Source organism: Natrix helvetica (genome assembly GCF_964273705.1).
Source record: "Natrix helvetica genome assembly, chromosome: 4".
In the NCBI taxonomy this organism is placed as follows: Eukaryota; Metazoa; Chordata; class Lepidosauria; order Squamata; family Natricidae; genus Natrix; species Natrix helvetica.
Window position 1 is genome coordinate 73,181,280 of NC_138550.1, and position 15,267 is coordinate 73,196,546.

The 15,267-nt window shown below is 36.3% G+C and overlaps 1 protein-coding gene across 1 annotated transcript in view; it reads left to right on the forward strand.

Annotated features, from left to right (window-relative positions):
* The window catches only part of SORCS2 (sortilin related VPS10 domain containing receptor 2), a 131,375-nt gene extending 120,502 nt beyond the window's left edge, over positions 1 to 10,873 (forward strand). The window contains exons 23-28 of the mRNA XM_081950077.1: positions 876 to 1,001; positions 2,314 to 2,413; positions 3,403 to 3,505; positions 5,331 to 5,485; positions 8,182 to 8,261; positions 8,528 to 10,873. Coding sequence (XP_081806203.1) covers positions 876 to 1,001; positions 2,314 to 2,413; positions 3,403 to 3,505; positions 5,331 to 5,485; positions 8,182 to 8,261; positions 8,528 to 8,551 — 588 coding nt within the window. The 3' untranslated portion in view covers positions 8,552 to 10,873. The remainder of the gene's footprint in view (positions 1 to 875; positions 1,002 to 2,313; positions 2,414 to 3,402; positions 3,506 to 5,330; positions 5,486 to 8,181; positions 8,262 to 8,527) is intronic.
* Positions 10,874 to 15,267: the final 4,394 nt, after the last annotated feature.

Below are 15,267 nucleotides of genomic sequence, written 5' to 3' on the forward strand. Positions count from 1 at the left end.
ATTATAAACTAGCAAATTTAAAGCAATTAAAAGTTACCATTGTGGCAGAGGTTGATTGTTCTTTAGTACATTACTTTTGATAAGTATATGTTGGACTATTTCTTGCTGCTGCTTTATTTTTAAAAATCAAAACTTTGTCCCCTAAACTAAATGTAGAACATTTAGAGAAAAAGGCCATCTGGTTTAGTTTTAGAAAAGTAACCCACAGGATGCTTGCTCTTAATTTTAGAAAGTGCAAGAATGTCTGTATTAAAATTGGGTTGATATTTTTAATCTGGGTTTTCTCTAAATTTTATTGGATGGGGAGGTGGGATTTAGACAGCATATAAGGCAGCACATAATTCTTCTAAAATGCCGTGTAACACGCTGGAAAGTTCATGAAGGATTCCCTTTGAATCATTAAAGCAGCTGGGAAACAAGTGAACTGAAGTATACACAAGGGTAGACAGCTGGAAGCAGATGCATGTCCCTGGAAAAAAATAATGGCTGTTTTCATAAGTCAAAGAGAGGTCTTTGTATATTCTCCTCTATGTTGGCAGAGAACCTTTTTTGAAAGATTTTCCTTGCCCTAATAAAAGTACTCCAATCGTCACCAATTGAAACTTTTGGGAAACTGTAATATAGCTGGATTTAATGTATAAATTTTTGGAAAAATATTTTTATAAGCATCTCGATTTTTTGGTTATTTTTATTAACATCCCTTCCTCTTTCTGAAAAAGTGTTTCTAGTGTGACTACATAATGTCAGACAGGATGTGGTTTCTATACCTACTGTATATCTGACTAAAATATTCAAAAATGGATCAAATTCAAAGCTTATTAAAAGATCTGTAATTGAAGGTAGTCATCCAGATTCAATGTTTTTTCTTCTTTTAGGAAACATGCTTACCTGAAGAAAGTCTTATGACAGTAATAAAACCTGGGGTACCCACCACTGCTGACTTTTATATGCTTCTGTCTACAAACCATCCTGAAGGAAAGAAAAATGTATTTAATGATAAGGTACTTAACTAATGTATATTAAATCTGTAATGAGTCATCCTGCCTACATCTCATTCGTAATGAAATTAATGGGAAATCATTTTCTAATTGTAGGGTGGTACTAAGTTTTAATCTGACAAAAGTGTTCCCACAAATTACAGCAGGCAGCATTTGAGAGGGAGGCTCAGATGACACTGTTCCATTCTCTACATACTCCGTTGGTTTTCTGTAGCGATAATGAGCTGTCCTTTGAGAACAAGAGAATCTTTGTTTTCTGGCTTTCCTATGATCCAAGAAAACTATTCCTTCATTCACGCAGAAGACAATGGAAGCAAGGGATAGCTTACTTTCTTTAACTAAGAAAAATATTGAATTGGAGAGGAACAGGAGTTGCAAATGGGAAGTGGCCTTTTCCCAGACTTCTAGGGACAGGATGCAGAAATCTTGAGAACCGTATCAGCCATCCTGTGAAGACTCCTGGTCCTTGTTAACTCTACAGTGGTGAAGTTGTCATTCCATGACTTAGATGAATTTTTCATTCCATGGTTCCTCTAAGAGACAATTCATTTTAATCACCATAGCATGCAGGCTCTTTCAATGGGTCTGGGTGATGCAGTGTGCATAAGGTAAGGGTTTCATATACCATCACAGTGGACTACAATACTATCAAAAAAGTCATTAGGCATACTTTGCTGTAAACATCTTAGAGCAGAATGCTGCCTGAGAAGGCTGTAATGATAGAGTAAGAATTGGGTTTAGATTCATGTGGCTACTAGGCTATTATCTGGTTTCTTACAAATGTAGTCTTAGAAAAGATATGATGAAACTGGGAAATTATATGCCCTTAGACATTCTGCACTGGTACAACAAGCATCCCAAGTTGCCTTAGGACATATTTTGTCTTATTTTTAGACAGATGAAACATGGATTACCCAAGTGACTGGATCTCTAAACAAAAACACGATCCTCTCTTTTTGGCTAATGTCAATATATTTCAACCTGGAAGTATTGGAATTTATTATGTGGAATCCCAATGAAAAGGTTGAAATAAGGGCATGGATAGATAAGAATGAAAATGTCACTCTTCCAGTGTCCTTTTTCTTGGCCTTACCCTGGGAGCTAATCAGCTTGTACATAGAAGCAGTTAACAGTTTAGAAGCAATGCTTCCATTTCATTGTCTGCATAAGTTGCATCTTCTTTTTAATTTTCTCTTTTTAGGATATGTGAAGCAAATTCCATCTCATAATTTATTCCTTTTTTCTGAAGTCCCTGAAACTTAGCAACATTAAAAATGCACTGATTTGTTCTTTTGTATGATTTTTTTATTTCTAGTGGTTAACTGCTATTAAACAATCTCTGGATGCCCAAAACATCAGTTTCTTTATGAGAGGAGGAAAATGGGTCCATGTGGCATTAGGTAGTTCTGATTCAGGTAAACTACCTCTCCCCTTACCACCTCTCCTCTCTCCTGTTTCCCGTCCCCATCTCTCTCTTTGGACAATTACAGTAGTAAAGTTTTCTCCAGAGAAAATATTTTTGTAATACAGGTAGTCCTCACAACAGTAATCCTTACAACCATTCATTTAGTGATGGTTCAAAGTTACAACGGTACTGAAAAAAGTGACTTACGACCATTTTTCATAGTTACAACCTTTGTAGCATCCCAATCATGTGATCAAAATTCAGATGCTTGCAACTGGTTCATATTTATGTCCATTACTGTGTCCCAAGATCATGTGATCACCTTTTGCAACCTTCTTACAAGCAAGGTCAATGGGGATGCCAGATTCATTTAACAACCGAGTTACTAACTTATCGACGGCAATGATTCACTGAAAAACTGTGGCAAGAAAGGTTGTAAAATGGGGCAAAACTCACTTAACAAATGTCTCACTTAACAACAGAAATGTTGGGCTCAGTTGTGATCATGTCAAAGGCTACCTGTATTTAAGCTATATTAATATTTATGATAGATAATTCAGAATTATTCTGTGACAACAGTCAGCTTTATATGGAATTACACCAAATAAAGCTTTTTATTTGCCCTGCATTATTATTTTTTTACTAAACTTGGGAACTAAAGGGCTATATTATGAAACTCATCCACTAGGTAATTAAAATTAAGATCTATTTTAGCGGAGTCCAGGAATTGGAAAGAAATAGGAGGTGAGCATGAAAGCAAGACTCATGTTGATGCCCTCCAGGTATTGAATTTAAATTCCCAGAATCTTAAGGAAAAACATTGTGAAATCCAACACATTTAGAGAGAACACAGATAGTGAAGGCTGATTTCATTGCTGCATTACTGTGAATAAGTGTACTCCAGTGCAAGTTACAGTTTGAACAGATAAATGTTTTACAATGGATTAGAAAATGATTCTGCTAAAGATTCCACTTACTAGGGTTTATCTTTAATTTCAGATTCTCAGAGCATCAGAGGAGGCAATGGGTACTGGATGATCATGGCTCTCTTTGTCATTTCACTTGTGGTTATAGGAGCCATAATCCTGTACAAATTCAAAAGGTGATTGTATACTGTATATCTACAGGCTGAAAATTATTATTTATTATTTGTCAGATTCATTTTATTCACCCAAAAGGAAAATAATCATGAATTAACAACGATCCTTTCTCAAAAGAAAGAATAAAAGAATACATGGATTTATAGTTTAAAATGTTTTTACTGCTTTTTGCAGCTTTCCTGCCCTGTCAACTCCAACTGAAACAAATCTTGGGTATTTCCACCTCTCATACGACAGACTTCTTTCTATGTGTCTATTTATGTGTGCATAACTGTCTGCCAACAGATACCCAGGACAAAAAATAACAATTGCTAGTGATTAAATGCAGTTTCCTTGCCAATAGTTTTGGGAGTGGTTTGCCTTTGCCTCTTGTATTTTAGAGTACTCTGTCTATAAAATTAATTCATCCATAATTGATTAATATGCTAACTATTCTCTTGCATTCAGAATTTGGTGAATATGTACACACATTTCCATACCTACCTGTTCCTTCCAGAAAAAACAGAAAAAAGCAGATGGGGATTGGATGAAGTAACTGTACTTTCTGATATGTTTATAATTTTTGTTCTTTCTGCAATTTTAAATTCAGGGCCATCTTCCTTTTGGGTAAATACGGTGTGAGGGCATGGTCAGGTGATAAGAATATTTAAATCCATTCTACTTGAATGAATATAGTGTTTTCATTGAATTCATTTAATTAAAGCAGCTAATGTTTTTATTTTGTCATGTGTTTCCATGTTACAAGGTCAGGTAACTCTATAATTTTTTATAGCAACAAGAGGGCTTTATTTTCAAGCATCATATGTCTGTCATTAATGAGCAATAATCCATTGGATTCCAGTTCAATATAGAAAAGTTTTTAAAACCTGGACATATACTTTACTAAAGTTAGCAATTCTTAAAATGTTTCATTTCCCATTTTGTGATTTACAGTGTTCAAAGATTACTATGGGACTGCATGACTGTGGCAACAGTTACCTATGTTATCTCTAGTGAACTTAGTTTTCTACTAGTGATTTGCTATATTCAATTATGGTGTGAGGTTGTGGACATCATGTCTATAGAGTTTCTTAATCATTCAGTCATGGTTGTCCCAAAAGTGCTTTTCCAAAAGGCAATTGAATTTTCTTGGTTTTTTTCTTTAAAAATATTTCTTCTTATCCAAGAAGCTTCTTCAGTTTTAATTGACTGGTAGGGAATGGAAGAGTTTATATTCTTTGCAGTCATCTGGTCGCTAGCATTCTGAGGGTCTTTTATTAGCTCTCAATTAGTTCCAGGTTGGATCTTACTTTAACAAGCTCCCACACATTGCTTCTTTATGAAAAAATACAAAAATTATTGCTGTATTTTTTAAAAAATGCAAAACATTATTTTATTTATAATTTAAAATTATGAAAAATAGCGAAAAGAATACGAATACTTGCATTTCAATGAAAGAAAATCATAATCTGTATTGGAAAAGATAGCTTACTTTTTTACATAGGTAACTATGGAATGTAGAGGAATTGTGAGCTCTTGTTGAACATACCCCAAAGATGCTTGCATTGTATGCTCAAAAACTCTTTAAGTTCCTCTAAATGCAGAGAATTGAGCAACAAACAAGAATTCCAAGATAATTACCTGAATCTTGATGCAATTGGAGTTTTTAACCATAGATTTGGATGGGGCATTTGCATAAGCATCAGAAAGCATTTCATAGTAGCTCAGTGAAGTCTGAATGAACACATAGACAACCATATTTGCAATGGATGCTTCCACCTATGGGTCACTCTTGGTAGATCAAGGCAATGCAATATTTTTTTAAAAAAACTATCTTATGTTCTTAAGGAAATTACCAGGGAGAAATGTCTATGCTCAGATGCAAAATGAAAAAGAGCAAGAGATGACCAGCCCTGTAAATCACAGAGAGGATACCCAAAATACCCAGGGGGAGGAATTCATTGATGACGATCTTGATTGTCAAACCCTGGGAAATGCAAGAGGTAAATATAAAATATCTTTATGAAAATAATGTATATATCTACTTGGTATTTAAGATGATCCTATGCCAAATAATAATATTGACTTCCTCTTATTTCAGCTTCCACAAATTTTTTTCCAGCCCTGTCAGATCATTGAAAATATGTTTAAGAGCCAGGTGCTCCCTGAGAAAAATCATAGAGAAAATGCTAACAATTGTGATGATTACTGTAAAGCATGGTGCCATTTGTGTGTTATTGGAGATTTTTAGAAAAATGTAACTAGGGCCAAAAGAATATTCAAGACTGAATTCAAATTTTGTTTGTGTTAAATGTTTTAAATATATACATTGATTCATTGAAGCAGGCATGTTAAAAAGATGGTCTGACAGCATAATTAATAAATGGGGGGGGGGGAGGATGTCCCTTACTATTGGATGTACTGATTGGATTGGTAGACAATATAATTCAGCAGCATCTTTGGGACACACAGGTTCACCATTCTGTTTTAAATGATAGATCAATTCTCTTTATATTCCCAACGCCTCTCATAAAGTGGCCTAACATAAAAGTTAACTGCTGTAAGATACTTCCATGGACACGGATTGGATACCATGATCCTGGTTCCTGAAAATTAAACTGAACAATATTGACAAAGGATGCCTGAAATCACATAAAATACCAACCTCTCACAGCATTTGCGAGTGAGACCTTCTTTTTTGTTTTTAAGTTCATTGGCCCAGTGCTTGAAAAGGTTGCTGATGCCTGGCCAATTACGTCCTACCCTTTTAGTAGTTTGGTGTGGGATTATTTTACCACAGATGATTTTGAAGCCAAGAGTTGAATGGAAGCAATGGAAGGAGAGGCATAGAATGAAAAACAAACCTATCCTATTGGTTTGCAGTTTATCTGTAGGGAGGTCACAAAAACTGAAGATGGCAGGCTCAATGATGTAAGTGAAGCCCCAACTCCTATGCATTGGAGTTGATGCAGCAGCTGTTGCCACCTTGATCTTTTGGGTACTCCACCCCAATCACCTGCTTGTCTAACCTGGTTCACTGATAGGATACGGCTGGATTGCTAGCTAAGACTGGAATGGAACAATTTGCTGTAGCCAACTCACTGCAGGACAACTCACCACGGCCAACTTGCCATGGGACAGTTTGAGGAGGAACAATTCTATTTCATTATTTAAAATAAATAAAAATTATTTTAATTTTTTCAATTCACATTTCATTCTGTCCCTCCTTTTTGCATTCTTTCTTTAATTATTCTATCCCACTATTACTTTGATATTAGTGTAACTCTTGTCCCACAGCGAGTTGTCCTGAGCAAGTTGTTTCGCAGTGAATTCGCCATGGCAAGTTGTCAATGAATGTAGCCATGGCGAATTGTCACAGGCCCACCTAAGATATTCAGTTGGATTGTGATAACTTTTTCATGCTGAGAGGCAGGAATGGGTAGAAGGGAGAGGAAACAAGGCTAATAGTATGTAAAAAAAATGTAATACAGGCAGGTAAGACATTGTAAAATGGCTTTTTGCATCTCCAAATTTTGGGTTGAGGAAAAATGTAATACCATCCCAGAAATCCTAGAATGAATTCCTGAAAATAAAATAAAATAACTACAATCTAAAAATATTCTAATCATATGAAGAAGTTACATTACATAAAGTAGCCATGAAATAGCAGCAAACTCATTGCTAGATCAATGTCATATATTTTGATTTTTAATAATAGATATTTTTAACAAAATATTGAAGAAAATTGCTGAAGCCAGTAAGAATAGATATTGAAAATGCTTGGGTCTAGAATGTATTGAAAAGGATGGAATAATTTCCTAATTGCCTTGGATTCTCAATTTCCTGTTTTGCTCAGGGTAAAAATAATTTTGAAGACAGATTCATTATGTTTGTATTGCCAGATGAATCAAATTTTTTGATAAAAGAGCCATTCCAGAATATTTTTTCTCCTCTTCATTTCTATCATCTCTTCATACTGGAACCTACTACAGGTTTGATGTACATTCTCTAGCCAAACCTACTACTAATACGCTTTTGCACTGATTCCTGTGATATGCTCTGATTCAGCTTAGTCAAGCATACACGGAACAACCTGAATGTTCCATAGTAGATGATAAAGTGCTACTATGCCTGATTGGATGTCAGATTAGGGCCAGGAAAACATGGATTCAAATTCTCACTCATCACTATAAAATGCAAGGGCTGATTTGGAACAATTACTCAACCTTGCCTTTCCCTATGCACGGCACTTTATAAACAACTGGATTGTAACTTCCAGAAGTGTCAGCAAAGGCCATACTGTTTGGAAAGTTTTGAAAATTACTCCACAGTTTAGAAGACGATCATGCTTGAGGAAGTTTGACCTAATGCAGAGGATATTGTGAGGGTAAAATGCCCTCGTTTCATGCAAATGAACTATTCTCTGCCCCTTCTTACTAGAATTTTAAATATTTGTGAGAAGGTCATTTAAATTTAAAATCCCCTTTTGTCATCCCTGATTCACTGATGAGATTTTAAAGTTATTTTCTGCTCATAATATAATGAAGCAAATGGGATTTTCTGTTTTCCTAATTAAAAAAAAATTAAATGGCATATTCCTCAGCTCACCCATCCATTTCTGTTGTTTTTGTATATTTTATGTTGCCTACTTTATCGCCATCCCACCTTGGGACTCCTCCTCCACACCATTACCTTGCAGTGACTCCTTCTGGGAGAGGTGGAAACCTGAACAGCTACAGAGTTCCCTTATTGCTGATGGCAGTCAGTGTCCAGTCCCAGGTCAGTGTATGTTGAAGGAAGCTGGTGGGGGGCCATCCTTCTTTCTCACCTAACTCTACTTGAATCTGAAGGCTATCTTTTGGCTCAGAGTTGTAGGAATTCGTGAGGATTCGACAATGGCCAACATTTTCAGCATTACACCTCAGAACTGCTGCACCATTTCCACAGCATTCCACTGTGGTAGAATTGTTCCTTGACTAAAAGGGGGGTTATTTTCAATGCTCTACAATTTGCTAATCTCGGTGCTTTATTTGTTTGTTCCATAGGCAATCTCTCAGGCATGGTTCTGAGCATTAGCTCCAGGGAAATGCACAGTGACCTGATTAGCTGATACAACTCAACCTATATTCAAGAATCTTCTACTGTGGGTCCCTTCTTTCCTCTCTGAAGAATTCACTGCTAGTGGGAAGGAGACTGTCTTGAAGATACAACAGCCACATGTTACTTGGAAAACACGATAATACGCTTTGTGTTCATGGCTGCTGACCTCAGACTAAGATAGCAGATCTGTAGCCCTAGGCATGTGTGCAACCACTTTGTCTGGTTCCCTTGGCTTATTTATGTCCATGTAATCAAACTCATTTCAGACTTTGTTCATAATGGTGACATCAAGCTGCCATTCTTAAGGTATGAGGGTTAGTTTTAAAATGGGCAAAACAGAAATGATTGAATATTTGGGATTTTTTCCTAGTAAATCAGCAACTTGGATCTGATATGGCACATTTCAGAAGGGATGCATTGAAGAGACAGGGTTGGCACCAGTCATTGGCATAACTCTTCAGACCCACCGGAGATCTAGATAACATTTTCCTTCTGTTTCAGAATGTAAAAACTGATGCTGATGTTGGAAAATGAGTAGAAGCTTTTTGTAATATATCACTAAAAGAAGCTTTCAGCTTCATTTTGCTCCCAAATCAGGTTCTTCCTAGTCTTGACACCCCCATTTTTCTGTCCACTAGACTGCCTGTTAGTCTGCAACCCACACCATTAAACAGCTTGGGCTGCCTTACCTTTTCTTCAGTTTCCAGAACAGCAAGTGTAATTACTTTTTAAATTTTCAGTAGTCTTTTTTTGTATCTTTTTACACTTTCTATTTTTGTAGCTATAAAAACATTCTAATCTCAGGATAACGCTGTCAAAGCAGCCTATTTCAAATTTGCTATTTTATTCTTTTTTCATTTTTCTACTTTGGGGCTGAACAAACTAAAAATATCACTGCCTTGGATGTGTTTGACAATCTGGTGAATCAAATTTGATTAATTCCATTTAAATAATTGCACTTTTTCAATTTCATCCTAAATATCATGCTTCATTTTTCAGACTGGAGCTAAGTGAAGTTTTAGGCAGGAAATAATTTCTGTTGTTATTTAGAAAACTGCAAGTTTCATTGTGAATATGCTTGTTTCACCCCAGTAACTTTATGGAGCAAAGGTGCAGTCAGACTGGTGGTACTTGCTCAAATAAGTGTAGAAAACCAGCCACAAAGTAGTCTAGAAATAATACACACATAAGTGCACATTTAGAAAGTGTTTCCAAATATTAATGAACGATCCTTACAAATCACCTGTGCTCCACTTATTGTATGTATTACACGACTGTGTCTCCAATTAATTCTTTCCACCGAAGGCACGTTCCATTTTGTGTTAATGTATTTCGTTTTCATGCATGCACAAAAACAACTACTGCAGTACTGTGTCAAGCACAATGCATTCAGGAACTGATTATTCCAGCAGATATAATGCTGCTGGAAATGAATGGCAACATTTATTTGCCACCTGCTCAGGATCTCTCTGTCTGTCTATGCAGCAGAGCTCCTAGTGGCCTGCACATTTTCTTATAAAAGAGCAACAACTCCCCCCTGCCTTACCTGTACAGAGAATAAATGCAATTGAAAAAATATGGAAGTCTAAATGTTTAAAAACAAAAAGGGGGGGGGAGGTTCCTCATAAAATATTTTTATGCTTGGTATTAAGGGACAGAATTCATTTTACTATTTATGGTATTGCTGGCATTGAAAATTTAAAAAAACCACAATTTTTGTGATGAAAAATTACTGGTCCACAATAATTTGGAAACACATTTAAAAAGTAACCCTAGCAATGCAACAGGATGGGCAGATCGTAAATCTAGACTCCATGTTTTTACAAATCTATGAATGATTAGCAGTAAAAAATACTGATCACAAGAATGAACATCTAATTTGGTTATTTTCCTAAAGTGAAAACTTTATTTTTAGCTCTGCTCTTTCACAACTGGAGTTAGAGTTAAATGAAGGGTTATCTTTGTTTGAGATGTTATTTTACTTTATTGCTGTTCAGCAAACTTAGAATATCCCAAAATTCACACTTTCTGTTTTCTTGTTTGAGATAATGTCCGTTTTAAGGTGGGGCACTACAGTACAGTACTGTATATTATTTGTGGTTACTATAGATAGAGCTATAACTTCTTACAATCTTTACAGGAGGGAGCAGCTTCATCTACACAAATTACTGTTTTCATATTGCTAACTCTGACTGAAGCAGGTGTTATTCATGTCAATATCTTCTGGACCCTATGTATGTATTTTACTCCTACCTTCCGGGCTCATTAAAAGGTCCCTGGTTTTAATGTTTCTCTAGCGGTGTTCCTCCTCTCCTTCTCCCAATAAAGAGATTTTTGTTTCTGCAAATAAAAAGAGCAGGTTGGGATCTAGCCACTGCAAAGAAATTTCAGTCCACATCTTTTAATACAACACTGCTTTGCTCTGTAAAAGCAGTATTTTTAAGGCAACTTGCTTTCATTTTTGTTTGAAAAGCTGCTGGTTTACTACTGTGGTTGAGCCAACAAACAAATATTGGTAACTGCATCTCTACTCCTAAAAATGAATAGGAGTAATACTGGTCATAGGATTTTTATAGAATAAAAATACTGGATTATTTAATATTTTCTAGCCTTAGATGCAGGTATCTCTTATATTGGCAGATTAGTTATTGAGATAAATGTTTGTTGCATCATTTGTAAGAAATTCACTTTGTACAGCATTTGTATAATTGAAATAGACTGATACAAACGTTTTGTACAAAAGCAGATTTGGTTGCAAGAGTAGGATATTTTTGTGACACTGATAGTAGTGAGTCAAAAGTGGACTTGTCTTCAGAAGCAATAAATTTCATCAAATGCCAGCATTTTAAAATGTGGAGAAAAAAGACTGAATAGAAAAAAACTTTATTTTTCCTGCTGGCTGTTTTCTCATGCAGTTCTTTCTCTGCTTAGCTATTTAGGTATACGTTTCATCCTGTCAAGAATGCTTTCTATTAAAGCTTTACATGGATAATACAAATGATAAGTTCTTTTTTGGACCACACCTCAATATATAACATCTAGTTTACCTTTTATTAAGAGCCAATATGGATCTACAAATAGCAAGTTGCATCCTTGTGCCCCAGAACAATTTTTTTCCTTTGTTCCCAAGTCTGCAGAAGGATTACATCACAGATGTCACATAATGAAAATACACTACATCATACTGTACTAGCTGGACAGACAGACAAACATTACATTTCCAGAGATAGTATATTTTTATCCACCCATGCAGCAAAGAGAATATAGACAGGTGAAAGTAAATGGATCTGGCTGTCACATCTCACCCCATTGATCGCCAGGGTTGATTTGGCTGATCTGGCTGGCTAGGCAGATGTTCCCTTCCTCTCTCACTGCTCCATGTGTATCCCTCCCGAGCCTACACACTTGGTAGAAGAGGATGACCATTCCAGATAAGAGTGATGATGAAAGCAAATGCCAGGCCATATGTTAAACTCCAAATTTCCTTTGGTGATGGGTGATAAAAGACTCTTGGAGGACAGAAATTTAAATGCCTCATTGCAGTAAGGGGGGGGTGTAAATCAAGCTTATTTCAGAATTGATTAGATAGGATCCAGATTCCCATAGGAGATGGCCTTCCTTGACTTTCTGTGGTTTTCAGCTGTTCAATAGGACAGTGAAATTTTCAGCTGTTCAATAGGATAGTGAAATTTCTGATAGTGAAGCATTGTTTTCCTTACCAGCCTCACTAAACAAGTTAAAAGAAAGGCTATCTAGGCCACAAAGAAAACTGGGGTCTCTTCTGGATGCATGGTGGACAATATTTATGGGCCAGAAGCCGTTGAAATTTCAGAAGTGTTTCAGGAGGCTACCCAAAAAGTAGGTGAAAATTATATTGGTGAAGTCTGCCTTTAGTTGTTGAATTTTAATGGTAGGTTCTTGAAGTGATGTTAGGGGCTAATAATGCACATCCGTTGAGTAAAATGAAGTCAAAGATTGATGCTCTATGCACCTATTTCTTTTTGGTTTGCTAGGATCAAGTGCGGGCATTGCATCCTCTAACCAATCATCTTGTCCTTGGTGATACTGTGGTTTTGTGAAGGCCTTCTAGGGAGAAAATCCCATGCAAGAGTTTGCAGGTTCATAAATGATACATAGTCTGAAAAATTCATGATTAGTTGTAGTTTAAATGGATGAATAGGTCATTTTGGAAATGAGATGGATAGACTTAAATGGATAAAATATTTGATGAAAAATTGTATTTTGAATGGAAGGTAGGAATTGAATATTAAGTGGTTAAAAACTAGGGATAAAAGGAGAAAGAGCAGGTAAATTGAAACAAGTCCCCATGAATGGGCTTTTAAGTGCCATTGATTATAGTGGGAGATGTAAGTATATACTTCAACATTATGAAGAGACATTAATGCCACTTAAAACCACTTCAGCCAGATTATACTTTATATTAAATGTAAGTCTGTGATTACACAATCAGTAGATGAAATGGGTTATGTGCAGCAAGAGTAGACTGAAGACTCTGGTCTCATTAGTGCTGCAACTTTAAAATTCTAGAAAATAAGAGCAAATTGATATATATAACATAAAAACACATATTTTTCATATATTGCTGTAATTAAAATAGTTGTATTTTGCTATAAACACAAAGTGGATTTACATGAAGAATATTATAAACAACATAATTAATGTACACAGATACAATAATATATAACCGAAATTATGTGTACATAAATTATATATCTGAAGTGAAACCAATGAGTCTATATACCTCCATAGAGGCAAATATATGAACTACATGAATCAGGATAAATAAGAGAACAGAAAAATTCTCCATGTCATAAGTAACCTAATATTCCTACTGCTTGCAATACAGACCAAGTACTGTAATATTCCACATAATTGAAATCCAAATTGACATATAATATGTATTTTCTTTCTGGCAAAATCTGAATTATTTCATTGAAATCCAGTCAGTCATATTTGATAATTAAGATAATTATTTTACATTTAATGACTTCACTGTTGGATACCCTTCAGACCCGGTATGTACAATGTAATTTCAATATTAGAAGATGTTGCTTTCAGAGCTCTTCCTCACACTGAGCTCAAGGATTATCTACCAGTCCTTGAGCCACAGAAAACTATATTGGCATAAAAATGGCCAGCCTTTGAAAAGCCTCAGGCCCCAGTTTCCCAGTCCCACCTAAAGAAACTGAGATCTCAGCCTCAGAAAGGAAAAATAAGCTATAAATTTTAGGGACATGCATTGCACCCGCCATTACTGCTAATGTTTGTTGAAAGTTCACAGGTTAAATATTGTGTATGTCACTATGTTATGACATACTTCAAATATGCCACAACTGTCAGGGCCCTGCAAAGGTAGGAAGTGCCAAACAACCCAAGATGGCAGCCACAACTTCATGATTAAAGCCCTTCCCCTATTTGTTAATGTATTTACAAAATGGGATGGCTTCAATCAGAGAACATAGAATAAAGTTTGGAAAAGGCCTTGTAGTCAAAACCCCCGCTCAAGCAGATGGGTCTATCGATTCCTCAGTCTGTTCCCACCCCCCATCTTTTTGAAGATTGTAACACATCTGCTCTTTTTTCAGTCTTCTGGTAGTTCTCCAGTGCTCCAGACACTTTGAAAGTTTTTGTTCAGTGGTTCTGAGATCATGTCTACCAGCTCCTTTAGAACCCTGGGATGTAATCCATCTAGTCCTGGCAATATGAACTCATCTACTACTTGGACTTCAGTAAGGCTTTTGATAAGGTAGACCATAACCTACTACTAGATAAAGTAGAAGAATGTGGGTTGGACAGCATCACCACCAGATGGATTGGTAACTGGCTGACCAACCGCACTCAACGTGTAGTTCTCAATGGAACTGCATCTACATGGAGGGAAGTATGCAGTGGAGTACCCCAAGGCTCTGTTTTAGGCCCAGTACTCTTCAACATCTTCATCAATGATTTGGATGAGGGAATAAATGGGGAACTCATCAAATTTGCAGATGATACCAAGCTGGCAGGAATAGCCAACACTCCAGAAGATAGGCTTAAGATACAGAAGGATCTTGACAAACTTGAACATTGGGCACTATCTAATAAAATGAAATTCAATGGTGAAAAGAGTAAGGTTCTACATTTAGGCAACAAAAACGGAATGAACAGGTACAGTATAGGTGATACCTTACTCAGTAGTAGTAACTGTGAAAGGGATCTTGGAGTCCTAGTGGACAACCATTTAAATATGAGCCAGCAGTGTGCAGCAGCTGCCAAAAAAGCCAACACAGTTCTAGGCTGCATCAACAGAGGGATAGAATCAAGATCACGTGAAGTGTTAATACCACTTTATAATGCCTTGGTAAGGCCACACTTGGAATACTGCATTCAGTTCTGGTCGCCACGATGTAAAAAAGATGTGGAGACTCTAGAAAGAGTGCAGAGAAGAGCAACAAAGATGATTAGGGGACTGGAGACTAAAACATATGAAGAACGGTTGCAGGAACTGGGTATGTTTAGCTTAAGAGAAAGAAGGACTAGGGGAGACATGATAGCATTATTCCAATCTCAGAGGTTGCCACAAAGAAGAGGGAGTCAAACTATTCTCCAAAGCACCTGAGGGTAGAACAAGAAGCAATGGGTGGAAACTAATCAAGGAGAGAAGCAACTTAGAACTGAGGAGAAA